At 47.8% G+C, this 22,058-nt stretch overlaps 3 protein-coding genes across 13 annotated transcripts in view; 1 reads left to right on the top strand and 2 right to left on the bottom strand.

Moving 5' to 3' along the window:
* ZSWIM7 (zinc finger SWIM-type containing 7) overlaps positions 1-251 on the bottom strand; it is a 67,143-nt gene extending 66,892 nt beyond the window's left edge. The window contains exon 1 of one of the 2 annotated variants that reach the window (XM_061605253.1): positions 34-251. The gene's annotated coding sequence lies outside the window, so the exon portion shown is untranslated. The remainder of the gene's footprint in view (positions 1-33) is intronic. The other variant, XM_061605247.1, reaches the window with a different exon arrangement.
* TTC19 (tetratricopeptide repeat domain 19) lies at positions 4-16,755 on the top strand. 3 transcript variants are annotated; one of them, XM_061605244.1, is made up of 10 exons: positions 4-233; positions 1,256-1,338; positions 6,994-7,104; positions 8,554-8,592; positions 8,897-8,953; positions 10,707-10,768; positions 12,514-12,608; positions 14,390-14,544; positions 15,299-15,461; positions 16,293-16,553. In XM_061605244.1, the coding sequence occupies exons 1-10, from the start codon at positions 50-52 to the stop codon at positions 16,463-16,465; spliced, it is 1,122 nt and encodes a 373-aa protein (XP_061461228.1). In that variant the 5' UTR covers positions 4-49; the 3' UTR covers positions 16,466-16,553. The 3 variants fall into 3 exon arrangements, with proteins under 3 accessions (XP_061461228.1, XP_061461227.1, XP_061461229.1); XM_061605243.1 differs by having other exon boundaries at positions 1,232-1,338; XM_061605245.1 differs by lacking the exon at positions 15,299-15,461 and having other exon boundaries at positions 1,232-1,338; positions 16,293-16,755.
* Positions 16,756-19,155: 2,400 nt separating this feature from the next.
* NCOR1 (nuclear receptor corepressor 1) overlaps positions 19,156-22,058 on the bottom strand; it is a 109,253-nt gene continuing 106,350 nt past the window's right edge. For all 8 annotated transcript variants that reach the window (XM_061605353.1, XM_061605352.1, XM_061605356.1 and 5 more), the window contains exon 47: positions 19,156-20,590. In XM_061605353.1, the coding sequence (XP_061461337.1) occupies positions 20,403-20,590 (188 nt within the window). In that variant the 3' untranslated portion in view covers positions 19,156-20,402. The remainder of the gene's footprint in view (positions 20,591-22,058) is intronic.

The raw sequence follows: 22,058 nt of genomic DNA, 5'->3' as shown, positions 1-22,058 counted from the left end.
GGGAGTGACGTCGTCACTGTCAAAGTCACCCACCTCATCTTAAAGGACCATGTCGCTCTCGCTGCTTCTGCTGCCTCGCAGGGGCCTGTTACTGGCGGCTGCCGCTGTGGGAAGGCGCAGCCTGTCGCAGGCGAGGCCTCGCCGGAGCGGAGACCGAACCCGGCCCCATGCAAAGAGCCGCCTGACGGGAACGGCTGGAGCCGCTACCTTGGTGGGCAGCCTCAGCCTATCAGGTAGAGAGGGCGGGGCCAACGGCGAGGGGCGGGGCTTCCACGGTGTGGGCGGGGCTCCCATTGGGCACCGAATGTAGTAAACGTGCAGAGGGGGAAGGTCTGTGCCCTAGAATGTTGAGTTGGCTTAGCCAGCCTGGTTATGATTAGGAGTGAAAAGAAAAAGGAACGAATAATAACAGCCCTTAGTAAGACTTCTGTTCTTAAGGCTTGCCAGGAGAGTTGCTGCTAATATTTACTGCTTTAGTAATCAGCCATTAATTTGTTTTTATTTCGAAATCTGCAAACCGCTTGTAACGTTCAAGGAATATCTGGGCGGTGTATAAAAACTATGAAACAAAAGCAGTGATAGGACAGTATTAAAAAAACACTTCTTCAAAAAAATCAACACTGCAGAATTAAAAATGGTTAAAAATTAGTTTATTTATAAAAAATAAATATTTGTATACCGCTATTAAAAACATCGAAGCGGTTGACAACACGTTTGTAAAAACCCAACAATAGTGAGGCAGCAGATTAGGAGATGTTCCTTAGTGGCCTTGTTTGGTTAGCCCCTCTGCAGAGAAATGTTTCTGTTTTCCCAGGGCTGCAAACAAAAGCACTAAAAACACTTTAAAACATCATAAAAACAGACATTAAAATACATAAACAAAACAACTTTAAAACTTTTTAAAAATGGCTTTGAAGACTTTTTTTTAAAGGTTAAAAATGTGGGGTTTTTTTTAAAAAAAGGTTTAAAAGCATATTAAAAAGCAATTTCAACAGAAGCAGACTGGAACAAAGTCTCAACTTAAAAGGCTTGTTGAAAGAGGATTCATTTTCATGAGGATTTTTTTTTAAAAAAATTGCAGATCGCTGTAGAAATGTAGAAAACTAAATTTAACATTGGAAAAATGAGGAACTGATTGAACCGAAACAGCCAGATCTTTCCTCCTGCACATGAGCCTTCCTCTGCACTGAGACGATACTCAAGGGGACCAGCTTTCTTTCTCTGTTTCTAGTGTTTTCTATGTTCTCCCGCAAAGCGGAGAAAGAGAAGCAAGGAGAGGAAGGCCAGAATGAGGAGACTGAAGAAGACACCATTATTTTTTTGCTGAAGAAAGCCAAGGTGAGGCTCTGGGGCTAAATTGGGAAAGCGGAAGTGAGGCACATGAGTTGGCCCATTGGCCTTGCCAGCTGGGGATGATGGGAGTTTGAGTGCAAAACATCTGGAGAGCACCACGTTAGCCATCCCTTTGCTAAACAGACGGGTTCGCCTGACCTGGTACAAGGCAGCTTCCTCTCTTCTGATGGTTTGGGAAATGTTCAAACTGTACCATACAGAGCATTGGCTGGAGGGTGTGTGTGTGTGTCTGCATTTGCCAGCGATGCGGGTTTTCCGGGGAAAAGTTCAGATGGACAGGAAAATGTTCCGTTTCCATCAGGAAATTTTCTGATTATTATTATTATTATTATTATTATTTATTAAACTTATATACCGCCCGACTAGCAATAGCTCTCTGGGCGGTGAACAACAAAAAATACAATAAAATTACACAGTAATACAACAGAGCATATAAAAAGTACAAAATCTAAAATCAGATTACAACACATTTAAAATTAAAATTAAATTAACTTAAATTAAAATGCCTGGGAGAAGAGGAAGGTTTTAACTTGGCGCTGGAAAGATAATAATGTCGGCGCCAAGCGCACCTCCTCGGGGAGACTATTCCACAGTTCGGGGGCCACCACTGAGAAGGCCCTAGATCTTGTCACCACCCTCCGGGCCTCCCTATGAGTCGGAACCCGGAGGAGGGCCTTCGTAGTAGACCATAGTGTACGGGCGGTTCATATCGGGAGAGGCGATCCAACAGGTATCGTGGTCCCGCGCCGTATAAGGCTTTATAGGTTAATACCAACACTTTGAATCTGGCCCGGAAGCATATTGGAAGCCAGTGCAGGCAAGCCAGAACAGGTGTTATATGCTCAGACCGCTTGGTCCTTCTAAGCAATCTGGCCGCCGCATTTTGCACTAGCTGAAGGTTCCGAACTGTCTTCAAAGGTAGCCCTACATAGAGCGCGTTGCAGTAGTCCAAACGCAAGGTTACCAGAGCATGTACCACTGATGTGAGGTCCTCCTTACTCAAATATGTTGTGGCTGTGCCTTGTTCCGGTCCTTCTCATACCCGCAGGGTTGTTGGTTGTCCTCTCAGCCAACTCTCAGATCTCCAGCTGCTGCTTTTTAATGCCAGATCGGTTCATAATAAAAAACCCCTCGTCCATGATTTGATTATGGACAAGGCAGCCGATCTGGCATGCATAACCGAGACCTGGGTGGGCGAACAGGGAGGAGTTAGTCTCTCCCAGATCTGCCCACCGGGGTATTTGGTTCAGCATCATGGTAGATCTGAGGGTCGGGGAGGTGGGGTTGCTGTGGTCTATAAGAGTTCCATCTCACTCACCAAGCACCATGTCCATACAACTACTGGTCTGGAATGTTTGCACCTTGTGTTGGGCCAGAGGGACAGACTAGGAATCCTTTTGGTGTACCGCCCACCTTGCTGCCCAGTGGCTTCCTTAACTGAGTTGACGGAAGTGGTCTCGGAGATATTGTTGAGATCCCCTAGACTATTAGTACTGGGGGATGTCAACATTCATGCCGAGGCTACTTTGTCTGGGGCGGCTCAGGACTTCATGGACTCCATGACAACCATGGGGCTGTCCCAATATGTTAGTGGCCCAACGCATATATTGGGGCATACACTCGACCTTATTTTTGTTACTGGACATGGGGATAGTGATCTGGATGTGGGGAGTTTTACATCTCTCCCTTTGTCATGGACAGATCACTGCTTGCTGAAGTTTAGACTTTCAGCGACCTTTTCCCTCCGCAAGGGTGGGGGACCTATTAAATTGGTCCGCCCCCAGAGACTAATGAATCCTGAAGGTTTTCAAAGGGCTCTGGGGGATTTTCCGGCTGATAGGACCAGCGCTCCTTTTGAAGCCCTGGTTAATCTGTGGAATGCGGAGATGGCCCGGGCTGTCGACACGATCGCTCCTGTGCGCCCTCTCCTTTGCAGAGCTCATTCAGCTCCTTGGTATACTCCAGAGTTGAGGGCGATGAAGCAAGATAGGAGGCGGCTTGAGCGGAGATGGAGACGAACTCCTGATGAATGCAACTATACGCTGGTTTGTGCTTTCACCAAGCGGTATACAGGAGCGGTGAGGGCGGCGAAAAAACAATATTTCGCCGCCACTATTAAGGCATCTCTCTCCCGCCCAGCGGAGCTTTTTAGAGTTGTCCGAGGGCTACTCCATCTAGGCCTTCAGGACACTGTAGATACTTCGGTGGCCCGCTGCAATGAGTTTGCTGAGCACTTCCAGCATAAGATCTTATGCATTCGTCGGGACCTAGACTCTCATTTTATAGCAGTTAACCCTAGTGAGGTGTCTGGTGCACAGTCTAGTCATATTTTGTTGGATGAGTTTCAGTTGGTTCAGTTCGAGGACGTGGTCAAGGTGCTTGGACAGGTACGTGCAACCACTTCGGTACTCGATCCTTGCCCCTCTTGGCTAATAAAAACTGGCAAGGAGGGAACAGTTGGCTGGGCCAGGGAAGTGATAAATGCCTCCTTGTGAGAGGGAGTGGTCCCTGGCTGTCTGAAGGAGGCAGCAGTGAGACCACTCCTGAAAAAGCCTTCCCTGGACCCAAAGGTTTTCAGCAGCTACAGACCAGTGGCAAATGTTCCATATCTCGGCAAGATCTTGGAACGAGTGGTTGCTGGCCAGCTCCAGGCGCTATTGGATGAAACCGATTATCTAGATCCATTTCAATCGGGTTTCAGGCCCGGTTTCGGCACTGAGACGGCCTTGGTCGCCCTGTTTGATGATCTATGTCGGGAGAGAGACAGAGGGAGTGTAACTCTGTTGATTCTCCTTGATCTCTCAGCGGCTTTTGATACCATCGACCATGGTATCCTTCTGGAGAGACTCGCGGAGTTGGGAGTTGGAGGCACTGCGTGGCAGTGGTTCCGCTCCTACTTGGCGGGCCGTCTCCAGAAGATAGTGCTTGGGGAACATTGCTCGACACTGTGGGTACTCCAATATGGGGTCCCGCAGGGTTCGGTTTTGTCTCCCATGCTTTTTAACATCTATATGAAGCCGTTGGGTGCGGTCATCAGGAGTTTTGGAGTGCGTTGTCACCAGTACGCTGATGACACGCAGCTCTACTTCTCCTTTTCATCTTCCTCAGGTGAGGCGGTCAATGTGCTGAACCGTTGCCTGGCCGCAACAATGGACTGGATGAGAACTAACAAACTGAGACTCAATCCTGATAAGACTGAGATGCTGTTGGTGGATGGTTTTTCCAATCAGATGGTGGATACATATCCTGTCCTGGATGGGGTTACACTCCCCCTAAAGGAACAGGTTCGTAGTCTGGGAGTCGTTCTAGACTCTTCCCTGTCACTTGAGGCTCATGTAGCCTCTGTGGCACGGAATGCGTTCTACCAACTTCAATTGGTAGCCCAGCTACGTCCCTACCTGAGTAAGGAGGATCTTACATCAGTAGTACATGCTCTGGTAACCTCACGTTTGGATTACTGTAATGCGCTCTACGTAGGGCTACCTCTGAAGACGGTTCGGAAGCTACAGCTGGTGCAAAATACGGCGGCCAGACTGCTAACAAGAACGAAGCGGTCTGACCATATAACACCTGTTTTGGCCCGCTTGCACTGGCTTCCAATACGCTTCCGGGCCAAATTCAAAGTGTTGGTATTAAGCTATAAAGCCTTATACGGCGCGGGACCTCAATATCTGTCGGAACGCCTCTCCCGCTATGAACCGGCTCGTACACTACGGTCTGCTACGAAGGCCCTCCTCCGGGTCCCGACTCATAGGGAGGCCCGGAGGGCAGTGACAAGATCAAGGGCCTTCTCAGTGGTGGCCCCCGAACTATGGAATAGTCTCCCCGAGGAGGTTCGCCTGGCGCCGACACTATCATCCTTTCGGTGCCAGGTTAAAACCTTTCTCTACTCCGAGGCATTTTAATTTTTTGTTAATGATTGTAATGTTTGTAATTTGATTTTAGCCTTTGCTGTTTTTAGACTGTGAAATTTGATTTTAGACTGATGTTTTGTATTATATTGTATTTTATTGTATCTATGTTCACCACCCAGAGAGCTATTGCTAGTCGGGCGGTATATAAGTTTTAAAAATAAATAAAATAAATAAATAGGGACGTAGTTGGGCTACCAACCGAAGTTGGTAGAACGCATTCCGTGCCACCGAGGCTACATGAGCCTCAAGTGAGAGGGAAGAGTCTAAAACGACTCCCAAACTACGAACCTGCTCCTTTAGGGGGAGTGTAACCCCATCCAGGACAGGGTATATATCCACCATCCGATCAAAGAAACCATCCACCAACAGCATCTCGGTCTTGTCAGGATTGAGCCTCAGTTTGTTAGTTCTCATCCAGTCCATTGTCGTGGCCAGGCAATGGTTCAGCACATCAACAGCCTCACCTGAAGAAGATGAAAAGGAGAGGTAGAGTTGCGTGTCATCAGCGTACTGATGACAACGCACTCCAAAACTCCTGATGACCGCGCCTAACGGCTTCATGTAGATGTTAAAAAGCATGGGAGACAAAACCGAACCCTGCGGGACCCCACATTGGAGAACCCACGGCGTCGAGCAATATTCCCCAAGCACTACCTTCTGGAGATGGCCCGCCAAGTAGGAGCGAAACCACTGCCAAGCAATGCCTCCAACTCCGAACTCCGCGAGCCTCTCCAGAAGGATACCATGGTCGATGGTATCAAAAGCCGCTGAGAGATCAAGGAGAATCAACAGAGTTACACTCCCTCTGTCTCTCTCCCGACATAGATCATCAAACAGGGCGACCAAGGCCGTCTCAGTGCCGAAACCGGGCCTGAAACCCGACTGAAATGGATCTAGATAATCGGTTTCATCCAATAGCGCCTGGAACTGGCTAGCAACCACTCGTTCCAAGATCTTGCCCAGGAATGTAGTCAAACATTGTAGTCACTGTAGTCAAACAAAGCTCAAGGACACCACTTTAGGGCATCAGAAAATTGACAATTGGCTAAGCGGGCTGTGGATGATGGGAGCTAGAGTCCAACAACATCTGGGGAGCCCAAGCCTAAAGAACGCAGCCCTAGAGAGCAGCGGATGATCGGAGGTGTCAGCAAAGACCCTGATCCTTTAAACACACAGTCGCCCTTTTAAAAAACAGCCCACCCAAAGCTCCTGTTATTACTTTTATTTATTAATTGCCTTCCGTGTATATATCTCAAGGCAATGCATAAAATACAATAACAATAACAGAAGATGAGTTTTAAAACAAAACAAAATGGATACTCTATGGCAGAGACCTTTCCATCCAGCTGGCAAAGCTGGATGGAACAAAAATGTCTTCAGTTGTTTCTGGAAAGTGCAGATTGCGGGTGCCTGTCATATCCCAAGAGGGATACTATTCCTTATAATAGGATCAGCCACACTGAAAGCCGGTAGAGCGCATTTTTGAGACCTTTGGCACTTGCAGGAGAAGCTCTCCTGCAGACTACAGTGACCTACTGGCATTATAAGGGATAAAGCAGTCGCTCAAGTAGCCTGGCCCTGAGTGGTACAGGGCCTTTTAGGTTAGTACCAAAAAACCTTGAATGTGGCCCAGCAGCCGGTGCAAATCCCACCATCAAGGTGTTATATTACCAGTCTGCACTTGGTGGTTTAAGTCTCATGGTGGTGGTTTTTCTCTCCTCTGTAGCTCAGCATCATGAAAGGAGAGTTGGAAGAAGCTGAGAGGCTCCTTCACGAAGCTGCTGGACTCTCGCACCAGTCGGACAACAAGAAAGCTATTATTTATACATACGACACGGTTAGTTCAGGAACTGCTTAAAATCCTACAATGAAGTGACATTGGAGGCATATACATTTTTTCTGGGAGGAAGGGAGGATGTAAATTTAATAAATAAATTTAAAAAATGAATACATGCTTTTAATAATAATAAAAAATAATAATAACTACTTCCCACAAAGCATCCCAAAGCAGTTTATAATCCAATGAAAAACATATATAGAAAAAATGCATAGATAAAACCAGTTAAAATATTTGATATATTGTTGTTGTTATTTATTAAATTTTTGTCCCGTCCTTCCTCCCAAAGAGAGCCCAAGGTGGCAAACAGATGACAGCACTAAAAACATATTTACAAACATCTTTTAAAAACATTCCAGTACAGATACAGATGGGGATAAGGTATCTACTTAAAAGGCTTATTGAAAGAGGAAAGTTGTCGGTATATATATATAGAATCTAACCCATAAAATCAATTCATATCCAATAGATACCAAGTGGGATAAAAATCTTTGCTTAGGAGGCTTGTTGAAAGAGGCACGTGAACAGCCGCCGCAACGGCAGTAGAGAAGGCACTTTTTACTGTTCCTGGGGTTTGCTCTGGAGGGACCCAGTTGCAGGTCCTGCTCCCAGTCAAAGGGCGGTTGGGAAATGAGGATTCAGGGCTCTGTGTTTGGCCTTGGATCTTTGGAACTCCCTGCCCCTTCACTTAACCTTCTTCTTTCCCCAGCCAACAACTTTCCTGTTTAGACAAGCAGTTTGTCTGTGCTGTCTTAAGTTGAGGTTTTATTGTGTTATGATTTTTAGTGCCTTTTTTTTGTAGTGGTTTTGAAAATGGTGCAAGTAGGGCTGTGGGCTGGCTGAAAAAATATCCATTGATGTCTTGTGTGTTAACTATTTGACCTATTGTCAGTTATATTTGCAGAGGAGGGAAAACCAATGTTTCTGAAGCCAGAAGCAGGCTTATTTTGTTATCGGGATGATGCCCTGTGCATCACCTTAGAACAGAGTGGGAGAACTATTTCCAGTCCGAGGGCCACATTCCTTTCTGGGCAACCTTTCAGGGGCCAAATGCCAGCTGGTGAGGGTCAAAGTCTAGAGAGAGGCTGTGATCTGGGAGGGAGTCCCAAGGTCCAAATAGAGAGGTCTGGAGGATCATATTTGACCCCCGGCCCTGAGGCTCCAAACCCGTGATGCACCCACAGATGGTGGAAATATTATCACCCATTGAGTTGGATTGGAAAGGGTGAGAAAATGTCTCCACGTGCAGAAATGGGTGCAGAGCGCAAAATTCAGCAACATTACACTTTAGCTTACGTTCAAAATAATCAAATGTGCGCAAATTTTTGGCCCTTGTTTTCCATCTAGGGCAGTACCTATTGAGATCTCTGCAGGGAGAAAGCGAGAGTGTACGTGCGCAAAATGTCCTCTGAAAGATTCTAAGCAGACCCTTTGTTTGGTATGTTCTAGATGGCGAATTTGGCTTTTTTGAGGGGGCAGCTGGACCACGTAAGTAAATTCCAGAAGACACCCAGTTCCTGTTGCTTACAGACTGGGGAGTGACTGGGACTGGCTCTCCTAGGGATGGGCAAAGCTCTCAATTTTGGTTTCTCACGGTTTCTCATTTTCCAATCTTAAATTCAGTTATCTTATAAAATAATAAAAAAATTAAAGTTCCATTCTCCAACTTTCCACATCAGTTTGCAATTTTTTATTTTTAAAAAGTCCTCACAAAAATGTGTTTGCATTCAAGTGCAAATTTCTTCTGATGGACACAGTTTGCTCGTCTGACAATTGCCCCTTTTGTCCTCAGGCAGAAAAACTTTTCAAAGCGGCAATGAGCTACCTGCTGGCTGGAGACATGAAGCAAGTAAGGATTTTTTTCCTCCACTAGAAACTTGTCCTGATCTGATCCCAGATGCCTGGCATCCTAGAAATGCAGATAATATTTGATGTATGTGAGACAGATTTTTTTTTAAAATTGTGATAATTTGGTAGAGGAGGAAGATGACAGAGCTAAGTCTCAGGTTTAATTGTTAAGAAGCTTGTGTTGTGTTTATTTAGCAACTATTTAATTATTTAAATTTAATTATTTAATTATACATACTTCCCTTCTTCAAAAGGCCACATTTTTACCCACAGTAAACCCATTGAAATTAGTGGACCCGTTAGTCAGGACCATTATTTTCAATGGGCTTACTCTGAGTAGGACTGGCATTATTATTTATTTATTATTTATTTATTGCACTTTTAGACCGCCCTTTAGCGACAAGCTCTCAGGGCAGTGTACAACAAGATAACCATTGGAGACAACCCATAATAAACGTAATATAAATGTATAACATTTATTTGACCTATTATTAAATTTATATCCTGCCCTTCCTCTCAAATGGAGCACAGGGTGGCAAACAGTGATAACACATTAAAAAAATACCTTTTAAAAAAAAATCTTAAAAAGCAATTCCAACACAGACTGGGGTAGGGTCTCCACTGAAAAGACTTGTTGGAAGAGGAAGGTCTTCGGCAGGTGCTGAAAAGATAACAGAGATGGCACCTGCCTAATATTTAAGGAGAGGGAATTCCAAAGAGTTGGTGCCACTATACTAAAGGTCTGCTTCCTATGTCATGCGGAACGGACCTCCTGATAAGATGGTACCTGCAGGAGGCCCTCAGAAGATGATCTTCAGGTATCCTGGTCCCATGCTGCATGCCTCTACAATACAAAAGTTAAGACAGTTATATAAATACAATTCATAATGATGAGCAATGCCTAGTCCATAACACTAGATAATACACAGATGAGTAACAGAAAATAAGCAACTGGGTCAAATAATTCACAATGTCAATAAGTGTCTCATAGCGTAAGTCACCATCTACTCTCCTCAGGTGCACTTATTAAAAATACACATTTAAAACATCATTATGGAAAAAATGGAATATTGCAGACAACAGGACTGTAGTTCTGTGTAATCTGGAGAGGGCCATAGCTCAGTGGTAGAGTATCGGCTTTGCATGCAGAAGACCCCAATGGCATCTCCAAGGAGGACTGAGAATGTCCCCCTGGTTGGGCCGCTGCAGACGATCCTGAACTCGAAGGACCAGTCATCCGGCTCTCTATAAGGCAGCTTCCTGTGTTCGTGTTGAATCAGTCCTTAATTCAGAACCATGAAGACTAGAATCGTGCTTTGTTTTGGGGGGAAGGCCGGTAGCCCAGTGGCAGAGCACCTGCTTTGCATGCAGAAGGCCCCAGGTGCCATGCCTGGCATCTCCAGTTAAGCAGCTGGGCAAGAGTTGCTAGGAAAGACCTGTCTGTACCCGACACCCTAGTGAGGCATTGCCAGTTTGTGGGCTCAGCGGACCAACAGGTGGATCTGGTGATAAGAGGGAGAGACGAGAGCGCCCTGTGCGGCACTGCCTTCTTCCCACGCCCTCACTGGAGCATGCTTCCGTCACGCGCTGATGTGGGGACCCTCCCCAGGGTTTGGAGAAAGGGACGCTGGAACAAGGACAGGCCGGCTCAAACTCCGAATGGCATGGCTTTTGCGGCGGCAGGCAGGGCAACGAGCAATCCTAGCCGGCTCACGTCTTGCAGCCTTCCTCCTCCATCTTTCCCTGCCTTCCAGGACGACAATGCCATCATCGAGATGTCCCTCAAGCTGGCCAGCATCTACGCCGCACAGGAGCAGTAAGTTGAATCTCCCAGAGGTGAGGGGCGGGAGGAGCTCCCCACGGCCCCCGCTGCGGCTTCTGAGATTTCAGTAGTCGTTTCCCACGCATGGGGAAGCCCCATAGCTCAGTCATAGAGCATATGTTTTGCGTGCAGAAGGTTCCAGGTTCAGTCCTTGGCATCTCTAGGTAAAGCTGGGAACATTTGCAGCCTGAAATCCAGAGAGCCGCTGCCAGTCAGTGTAGACAGTGCTGAGCTAGATGGACCAATGGCCTGACTCAGTGTAAGGCCGCAATCCAGTACACACTTACCTGGGAGGAAGTCCTATTGAACCCAACAGAGCTTACTTCTGAGTGGACGTATTGGATTGCAGCCTAAGGCGGCTTCCTGTGTTTTCTATCCCTTGGCAGCCATGAGGCCTACTAACTTGCAAGAATGATAATGACGATGATAAAAATAATAAAGCGGATATTTCCAAGAATCAAAACTGTGTGTGCAAGACCGCTTCCCACGAGGCTCTCTGTGCTTCTACAGCATAGATCCAATTTATTTTATTAATTGTAAGAGATGGGAATTGAGTTCTTGAGCAAGGTTTTAGGCAATACCTAGTGCAACGCCTTCATAAAAGAGGAGTTCCCTTGTGCGTGAGAGGAATCAAGAATGCCTATTAAAATGGCACTTGCCACCTGCATTTTCTCTTATTATTTTTTTTTAATCAAGAGTCCGATGGGATCCTGGAGATTACCTAGTCTAACCCCCTGTCCAGGAATCTTGCACGTACATCATCCCTGACAGGCAGCCACCCAGGCTCTGCTTTAAATACCTCCAAGCAAAGGGGAGGTAGAGTCCACAACCTTGCAAAGGCGGGCTGCTCCACTGCTGAACAATTCATCCAGTTTCTCGTAATGTTTAGCCAAAATCCGCTTCCTGGCCCTTTCCAGTTACTGGTTCAGGCACAATAAAGAACAAGCCTGAGTGACAGTCCTTCAGATACTTGAAGACCACCATCATGTCTCTCCAGGCTAGCCTACCTGGCTCTTTTAGCCATTGTTCCAGGTCTTTCACCATCCTGGTTGCCTTCTCGTAGACATTCTTCAGTCAGCCAATGTCCTAGAACGGGACACAGTGCTCCGAATGTGACCTGACTAGTGCAGAATACGAACATCATTTAAAAAAAAAAAAGCTGCCCGATTAATTAAGACATCTTTTTAGACAATTTTGTTACTAAGTTTGTGAATCGCCTTCTACATACATGTCCCAAGGCGATTTACAGACATATGCTAAAATAATTTAAAATCGTTTTACTTTGTTCCCTGATCTAGGGTTGACAATATTCACTGAAGAGCGGGCTATGAATCCCGTAAATAAATGGAGGAAAACAGTAGAAGAACTACAGGTTTTGAAAGCAGGAAATGAACATCTGTCCTTTCCACCTAGCTCAGGTGTGGAGAATCCTTTGGCCCTCCAAACGTTGCTGACCTAAAGCTCCCAGCATCCCTGCTAGCAGCTGAGAGTTATAGTTTAGCAACATCTGGAGGGCCAAAAGGTTCCTCCACACCTGAGCAGCTGGAAAAGCTTGTTGAAACAAAAATGTCTGCAATTGTTCCTGGAAAGCACCAATAAAGTTTCATTTAATTAATGTAAGCAATGTGGCCTTAAAAACATCCCCACACAGCTAAGGGGATATGATTTAGCTCACCATTTTTGGATTGCGATGGAGTCTCCCCTCCCCACCCCTCACTTATTTTTTTTCTGTTGGTTAGGCACAAGTTGGCCTTGGCTGGCTACGAGTTCTGCATCCTGACCCTGGAAGAGAAGATAGCCAAGCAAAAGGACATGCCCGCCGATGGTTTACCAGGTATGGGAAGGACCATAGCTCAGCAGCAGAGCATCTTCTTTGCATGCAGAAAGTCAATGCAAGGCATCTCCAGGGAATGCCCCCCGCCTGAAGCCCTGAGAGCTAGATGGACCAGCGGTGTGGTTTGGTATTAAGGCCTCTGTTCTTCATAGGAGTTGGGTAGCAATCCATTGTAGCAAGGCGCCAGCTGCCTGCTTATTGTTTTCACCTGAACGTTCTTGGTGTTTGCCAATACTGGGGCTGTGGTCCAGCAACCAACACAATAAACCGCAGGGTCTAAAGCCTGAAGCCTGGTATCATCAAAGACGACAAACACGAATGTCGGAAGAGCCCTGCACCTGAATCAGGCCAAAGGGGGGGGGCCATCATAGTCCTGTTCTGACAGTGGCCAACCAGATGACAGGTGTAACTACATGCTACCCTCACTGATGGCGAGTGAAGTCAAATGGAGAGTGAGGGCAGTGTGATATAAATAAGATCCTGGCAGGTGGATCAGGCCAAAGGGGGCCCATCCAGTCCAGCATCCTGTTGTCACAGTGGCCAAAAGGCATTTCTCTCTGGCGTTTCCTTCCACCAACTAACATCAAGAGTCTGGCTACTGGTTCAGACCAAAGGCCCATCTAGTCCAGCACCCTGTTCTCACAGTGGCCAACCAGATTCCCAAACAGGAAGCCCAAAAGCAGGACCTGAGTGCAGCAGCAATGCTCTCCCCACTTAGGATCCCCAGTACCTGGCATTCAGAAGCATCCTGCCTCCGACAGTGCAGGGAGAACAAAGCCATCGTGGCTAGTAGCCATCGGTAGCCCTACCTTCTGTGAATTGGCTTAATCTTTTAAAATAATTTGTTGGTGGCCCTCAGTGCCTCCTGGGGGAGCAAACTTCATCGTTTTAACTATCCGCAATGTGAAGAAGTCCTTCCTTTTGCTGTCCTGAACCTTCTAACATTCTTTGGGTGGCCCCAAGTTCCAGTATTTAGGAGAGAGAAAAACTTCTCACCCCCCACTTTCTCCACCCCATGCATCGTTTTGTACTCCTCTGTCGTGCCTCTCCCTGCCCTGCTTATTCACCTGTTCCCTAAATTAAAAAGGCCCAAATGTGTTGGTCTCCTTTTTTTCACTCAGAGGGAGGTTTCATGACCCCTCCTGGCCTCCCCTCAACAGCCCTAGGTCTGGCTGACCAAAAGAGTGACTGGTGAGGTCACCAGTAGTACAGTGGCAAGTTCAGAAGTGCAGGGTCCCTTAATGTTAGTTGTAGCCATGCCCCCTTCCTCTTTTTTGCTGTGGGGTTGAGAATGAGATCCTCGTTAAGGCCTTCTTCCACAATAGACATCCCTAGGAGCCAATAAGCATGAAAGGAGGAGAGTGTCAGCTGCTGAGAAGACTCTTCTCAGTGGCTGACTCATCTTTCACTCTGATGGCTCCAGTCATCAGGAAAGGTCAAGGAAGCATGTTAGAAGATTCTTCTCAGTGGCTAAGACACTCCCTTTTCATGCTGATTGGCTCAGAGGATGCTGGAGACACTGGGACCCTGCTCTCAAAAAAGTTAAGGGTCTAAGTCCCCCTAAGACCCTGGACAACTACACCCCTGGAGGTCACCCAGTGAGCTTCACAGCTGAGTGAGGATTTGACCCCAAGGCTGACACTCTAACCCAGAAATGAGCCCCCCCTCCAGCTGACATCCTTGCGGCCTGCCGCCCCAACTGATTTGCCTCCGTCTCCTTGCTACACCCCACTGTCTCTCTTCACCACATTCTTCGTCCTCCCTTTTCTCGTTCCCTGCAGAGGAAGAGAAGGTCGACACACTCCTCCTCCTGGGGATGACCCTCGACTCCTACGCCCGCTTCCTGCTGGCCCACGATCAGGCAGCGGTGGCCCAGAGGATGTACAAGCGGGCACTGCAGATCTCACTGGACGTTCAAGGAGAGACACACCCCCAGGTGAGGGCCAGGCAGTGGGCAGAACAGTTACTTTTAGGGTTGTGGTGCGGGAGGAAAATATGACATCTTTCTCTGCAAGCTAAGCTAGTAGACAGGGGCTATGGCTCCATGGCAGAGCGCCTGCTTTGCATGCTGAAGGCCTCAGGTTTCAGGTGACTGGAAAGATTCTGGAGAGCTGCTGCCAGCCAGAGCTGATAACACTGAGCCAAGATGGACAAGCGTGGTCTGATTTCAATGAGCTTCCTATATCGCAACTTGCATGCAAGTCAGGGATGGGGAACCGTCTTCAGCCCCAAGGGCCACATTCCCTTTTAGGCAACCTCCCAGGGGCCACATGCTTGTGGTGGGCGTGGCCAGAGGCAAAAGCGGGCAGAGCAGCAAATGTAAATGTTACCTTCTACACTCCCACCTCTCCGTCCTCCATCCAAGAGGCACGATCAGAGTTCAGGGGCACATTTCGAGCTGGCAAAAGCACTCAAGGAGGGTGCAGAGCAGGGCCAACGGGGCGTGGGCTGGGGAGAGTCCTGAGGGCCAGATGGAGAGGCACGGAGGGCTGGGGCCTGGGGCTCTCCACCCCTGACGTAAGTAGAGCCACTCCCGAAATGGGTCTCGGTTTGCTATCTAGAGGTCACCTTTGTGATCTTGGGGAGCCAATCTTGCTCTCGCTGGGAAGATAAGGCAGGTTGGCCCAGGATAAGTTTTGACAATAGACCCCCCCACTGCTGCTCTGAACCCCCCCTCCCCCCCCCAACAGACGGTGGTTGTAATGAACGATTTGGCAACCGCTCTGGACGCCCAGGGGCTCTACGGAGACGCCTACGCGCAGGCAAAGAGGGCGTCGGAACTTGCCCAGCAGACAGAGCACCCGGAAGCCCACATTGTGTTGAATAACTTAGCTGGAATCCTCATGCATAAAGGTTAGACGGAAAGGGGGGCGGCTCCAGGGCAGGAGGGGGCAGAACTGGCATCTCGTTGGGAAGCTGTAGCTGAGGGGAAAGGCAACTGCCCCATACCAGCCCACCTCTTGGTTGTATCTAACATTAATCCTACTCAGAGGAGACCCATGAAACGCCCATCAGCCCCAGCCAGCATGGCCAGGGGTGATGGGAGTCCCGCAGCGTCTGGAGGGCACCATGTGGGCTACCGCTGGCCTAGGCAGTCAGATCCTCCGCTCTGCCTCTGAAAGAGGACTGAGTAGAGGCCTTTAAGTCACGGGCTCATTTTCAGGAGGACAAAACCTAAGCTCAAGGGCGAAGAGCCCCTGCTTTGCATGCAGACTGTCCCAGGTCCAATCCCAAATGGCATCCTCAGGCAGGGCTGAGAAAGAGCCTTGTCTGAAAACCCCGGGGAACTGCTGCCAGTCAGTGTAGACAATACTAGCTAGATGGACTGATGGTCTGGCTTGGTCCACGGCAGCTTCCTGCTGTTACATTCCCCTGCTCAGGGCTCCCACCAGTAACTCCTCTCTGCACCAAGCAGGAGGCTTGTGATACCATCCTTGTAGCAAAGCTGAATAAATACCTGCAACTGAAGTAATGGCCTCCTGTCTACCTCTGCCTCAATCTTCCCTCCCCTACCTGTGGATCTAGACTGTAAGCTCCTTGAGGCAGAGGACCAGTACTATCAGGACTTAGTAAAGCACTATGTTTATAAATGGGATTACAGAACTAAATTTTATTTCTGTCGCAGGATATTAACACGGTTCCCCTTTTCTCTGCATTTATCCTCTTCCCCTCCGCAACACACAGAAGATTATTCACAGGCCAGAAAAGTCTATAAAGAAGCCCTGGCGCGGGCAGAGAAGGCAGAAGACATCACTTCTGCCCAATACATTCGGAAAGAACTGGCCGAACTCACGAGGCGGAAGAAGGAAAAAGAGCAGCCGAAATCTACGGCCGATTTTGCAGGAGAGCAGAAGTGAAGGGAGGAGTGAGAGAGAGGCAGAAATGCTTCGAGGCGTGGCGTCTGCCTCCACGTTGCAGGACCCGTGTTGTGGAAAACACAGGCAGACTCGTGAAGCATCTCTGACAAAGAGATCGTGTTGAAGGCCAAGAGGGCGGCAGGATGGGACTCTGGGAGACTGAGGGTTAGTTGTGCAATTAAAACATAACGGTGGGACTAAGCTGGGCTTCTCTGACAATGTCTTTGTGTTTGAATGGGAGAAAAGAAGCCACAGGTTAGATCCCGTCAAATAAAGATGTTTGCAGCTGAGGGATGATTTTTTTTTAAAAAAAAGTCTGCAACGTTTAGTCGGACGATTTCCACAGGCCTGCCCTGGGCACTTCCTTTGCCGAGGGGAACTACCTTGGCATTTATCTCGGAGAAGGGAGGAGGGTGTTGGGGGGCGGGGGAGAAAGTTGAGAAAGCAAAAAGGGAGAATTTGGCTCCCTGCGAGTTCTCCTCCTCGTTCACCGTTCCCAGCAGTCTGGGGAAGTCAGCTGTGGCCAGTTTCATTGTGGGGAAGGGACACAGCTCAGGTGATGCGGCTGCACGATGGTCCCGGCTCCCCTTCCTAGCAGCTCCAGGCAAGGGCTCGTCTTAGGGGATCCTGCAACACCCTCCTGTCTAATCCTAGAAACAGAAGCCTGACCCTCCAGCAAGAGAGGGCCCCTTCTGTGAACAGGCCTGGAAATGGGATGACCTGGCGGCTGCAGGGAAGAGACCTCTTGTGTGTCGCCGTCTCTCTTGTGGCCCATTCAGGAGAAGTCGGTCCAGCTGGTTAAAGCTGGACTTGCAACTCCCATCCTCCCTGCCTATGCTGGCCACTGAGGAGCTGGAGGCCAACTGCCGCTGCAGAGCCACAGGCTCCCCACTTCCTGGAGGAGAAGGCTACTGCCAGTGGCTGCAAGCCACGCTACACCTCTCCACTGTTGGAATCCCAGCTGCTGAGGATCACAAGTGGGGAGAGTGTTGCTGCTGCGCTCAGGTCCCACTTGCGGGCTCCCCATTGGGGCATCTGGTTGGCTACTGGGAGAACAGGAGGCTGGACCAGACAGGCCCCCTTTGGCCTCACCCAGCTGAAGGACTCTTCTGACGTTCTGAAGGCTGCCCTGCTGGAAACAACACATTGTGTTAGTTGCTTCTTTCTATATCCTTTCTCACCATATTAATTTCCTTCAGGGGGGGAAACACTATCGATGGCTAGTAGGCACAAGTATATTCTCCCTCCGCTGTCAGAGGCAGTTTGCCTGTGAATACCACCAGTCGCTCTCAACTCTCTACCCTTCACCCTCCCACCCCAAATTACTAGATTTGCACTAGAGAATTGGCTGCAATACTCAGATGAAGGAAAGCACTGATCAGAAATTATGTGCATTTTAGAAAACCCTGAAACCATGTCAAGTTACGCTGGGTGCACAGCTCAACAGCTTCCTGCATGAGAACATGCCACAATAATTCTGCCACCCTCACCCTCCCGGAATCTCTCACAACATTTCCACTTTGGCTCTAAACAGCATTGTTGGCAGGATAAAGTTTTATGAAAGACCGCCAATTTCACTCGAATGAAAACTGTGTCTCCCCCTGCCCCAAATTAATGCACTGGCACTAGATGGGGTGGTTCAAACACAGATTTTTGTGAACGAAACCATATATTTTTGCTTCTTGTGTATGCACTACAGCAGCCTTCACCAACCTGGTGCCCTCCAGATATTTTGGACAATAGCTCCCACCAGCTGTGCCTCCAAAACATCTGGAGGGCACCGGGGGGGGAGTTTTGCACTAGAGCAGCCTTTCCCAACCAGTGTGCCTCCAGATGTTGGACCACAATCTTTCCTGACAATTGGCAATGCTGGCCGAGGCTGATGGGAGTTGTGGTCCAACAACATCTGGAGGCACACTGGTTGCGAAAGGCTGCACTAGAGCCTGGTTTCAGAGCTTATGGAGAGGTTTGCCAAAAAAAAATAAGTGAAAGACTTCTGCATTTGGATGAAGGGAAATTGCATTTTCTCCAAAGAGGCTACAAAGGCATAAGCCAGGCTCCACCTTTTCCACTCAAAAACACTTTGCCACCCTTAAAATCGTTGCTGCCAAAGGTCACTTTGATCCTTTTGCCAGAGATTAAAAAAAGAAATGTTATTATCTCTGAAGCAAATCTGGATGCCTCCCCCCCCATTCTGATCATACAAAGGCAAATTTACCTCCTCCCTCCAAAAAGGTTCTCCACAACTGTACATCTTGGTTTCTCCCTTGCCCACAACTGCAACTTTTTTTTTTTTTAATTACATTCACCCATAAGTTTAACTTTTCTTACAGGCCAACCTGGTCCAAGACCACAGCAGGATCCAGTGCTTTAAAGAGGCTTCTTGGTCAAATAGTAATTTTGGGGGGTATTTTTTTTTTAAGGAAGGGTATCTAAGTCACAAATCGTACCAGAATCCAATCTTGTATGGTGCTTTAAAAACACACAAACCAACTAGAAAAGGCGGGTGCAACGAAGCGTCCGTTTTGTCACACCAGGAGGAACAGAGCTATCGAAAAAATTCTGTGAAGTCATACAAAAACTGAAAAAGGGAAAATCAAATCTGATGGCTTCCTCCCCGCCCCCACATGCACCCACCTGGCTCGATGAAGGAATTAGTTTTAAAAAAAACAACACCCAGAGCCTTCTGATTTAGGGAAACAAATTTACTACAGCTGCCTGTCAAAGCAACAATTGGGTTTTAAAAACAGCAGACAAGGTTGAAGCCAGAGATTAGTGGGACCAGGGCACCATTCAAGCAATTCCGTGTAGCTGATGAGAGAAGTCTCGCCGCACTTGTGTGTGTGTATTTGAGCGAGAGAAAGGAACTTCACCATTATGTACCCATGCAATATTATTTTCACAGTGTTGCTGAACAAAACCCAACCATATGGGGAGGGGGAAAAAAACATTTACAGCGTGGCAGAATCATTTAAAAAGATCTCGTTACCCCCCAGCAGATGAGTTTTTTTGTTTTTTAAAAAATGTACAGGACACATTTAACGGGGGTCAGTTTTTTAAAAATAAAAATGCTTTCCCACAAGGTCTTGAACAACCACAGAAGGAGGGGGGGAAGTCACTAGAATTAGGTGGGAAAGTGTGAGGCTACACATGAGAAGTAGCTCTCTACAGATCAGGCAACGATGCGCAAAGATGGGGCGCAAGTTAACTGGAACACGTTGCGCATCCGCCCATCGAAATGAACAGGTGCAAAGGTAGGAGATGTCCCAGCTGGATCGCGACGCTTGAGAAAATGCTTGCTTTCTTACAAAAAATATATATATATATATATATATATATATATATATATATATATATATATAAAATGACCCCAAAACATTTATGCAATGATTTGAAACATAAGTACACCAGATACTCTAAAGCAAAGGAGCTGGGGGGGTGGTTAGAGGGGGGAGTGGAAACAAAGCAGAAAAAAAAATATTTACATAAGAATGATTTTTTTTTAAAGAGACATTATGGTAGGGTTCTCTTTACAAATAAAAGATGTCGCTCAGGAATAGGTCCTTTTATATCCTTTCCTTTTTTCTTTAAAAAAACCCACCTCTTTACATATTTATCTTCCAGGTGCTGAGCTTTCCACACACACACACACACACACACACACATACACACACACACACACACACACACACACTTGTAGGCTTGCGTAGAAAGGAAACTCTTTTGACTGGATTGCCCAAAACCCACTCCCCCCCCCCCAAAAAAAAAACAGATTCCTGCAACTTCTTCATCTCCCACAGTCCCCAGCTCTCCTTTGAAAGTCTTTGGGGGGACATGTCATTTAAAAAAAAATACCCAACAGCTTCCAACCCCGCCAAAGAGTATCTTCACTCAGTTCTAAAAAATAGGGTCCTTCCCCTCGCTGTACCCGCTCAGTTCAGTCGTCGCTGTCCGAAAGAGTCTCGTACTGTGCCGAGAGGAGCGGTGCGGGCTCGCGCTCCCAGATCCTGTTGGGCTGGTGAGAGGCGGCCTGGCTGACGGACGGCGGGGCACAGCCAATGGAGGTTGGCGGCGTGCTGCTCAACATCCGCATCGTCAGGGGGTTGTACGGGAACTGTGTGGATCCTGATGGGTTAAAGAAAAGGGATTGAAATGTCCCGTTCCAGCCCGCTGTGGAAACTAAGCGGGAGACAAGATCACGCCGCATCAACTGCCGTAGGTTCGCAGCTCCTGTTGCTCACAAACAGGCGGGGGACAGAATGCACAAACAAGAACGGGGAGAATGCCATTTGAAGGCATACTGAAGAGCCATTCTGCAGGACAGGGCTGTAGCTCAGTGAGAGAGCATCTATAGAAGGCCCCAGGTTCAATCCCTGACGCAATCTCCAAGTAGGGCTGAGACAGAACCCCTGTCTGAAACCCTGAAGAGCTGCTGCCAGCCCGTGTAGCCTATACTGAGCAAGAAGGACTGTCTCACTCCTTGTAAGGCAGCTCCCTATGTTCCCAAGCCCTCTGTTTACCCATTTTTATTTTATTTATTTATTAGATTTATAACCTGCCCTTCCTCCCAAAAAGAGCCGAGGGTCTCACCCACAAGATCTGAGTATTTTGACCTAAAGAAAACGCCGGTGGGGGCCTAGTTCCAGGTTCAGAGGCAGTGTAGTATAGTGGTTAGAGTGATGGACTGAGAAAACAGGTTCAAATCCCCCACTTGGCCACACAAAGTTCGTTTGTTGAGCCTGGGCCAGTCACTCACTTTCAGGCTATTCTGACCTACCTCACAAGGTTATTGAGAAGATAAAGGGGGAGGCATGCACACCACTCTGAGCTCCTTGGGGGAGGGTTTAAAGCACTCTTATACCACTTTAACAGTCACGGCATCCCCAAAGGATCCTAGGAACTATCGTTTCTTAAGAGTGCCAAGAGTTGTTAGAGGAGACCCCCTACTCCTCTCAAAGAGCTAAAATTCGCAGAGTTCCCCAAGAAGATATATTGACTGCTAGAACCACTCTGGAAACTGGAGCTCTGTGGGGGGAGAAGTGGTCTCCTAATGACTCTCAGCTCCTTAAACTACAGTTCCCAGAATTCTTTGGGGAAGCCATGACTCTTTAAAGTGGTACCAAAATGTTTTAAATGTATAGCACAGATGGGGCCTAAAAAGGAACATATAAAAGCTGTGGGCACCAGCCCAGTGGCAAGCAGTTTCACGCCCCTTCACATTTCAGCAAAGTTTATGCTGGCCAAAACTCCCCCCCCCCCGAGTGAATTGTGCCCTTTGTAAAATTAAGACATCATCATCTGTGCCTGAAGCAGCAAAACATTTTGGGCTGTCCCCAATTGTGTGGCTTGGTGGTGCTCTTCAAGGCACAGGGCCTTTTTGGTCGTGGTGCCAATCCTCTTGAACTCCAACGCTTCTAGGCACCAAGGCCAGATCTGGCTTTCGAGAAAGGCCTTTGCGGTGGAGTTGTTTCCATTTTCTCTTCTACCTGTTGTGCTGGGATTGGTTGCCCCCCCCCCCGGGAGATGCTGTTGCTTTCAATTTTTGATGACAGCATGGCTAGTTTTATGCTGTTTTCTGGATTTATTATTTGTA

Source organism: Rhineura floridana, chromosome 21 (genome assembly GCF_030035675.1).
Source record: "Rhineura floridana isolate rRhiFlo1 chromosome 21, rRhiFlo1.hap2, whole genome shotgun sequence".
Lineage (NCBI taxonomy): Eukaryota > Metazoa > Chordata > Lepidosauria > Squamata > Rhineuridae > Rhineura > Rhineura floridana.
The sequence above is the reverse complement of the archived record's forward strand: the minus strand, read 5'-3'. Positions and strand labels throughout refer to the sequence as shown.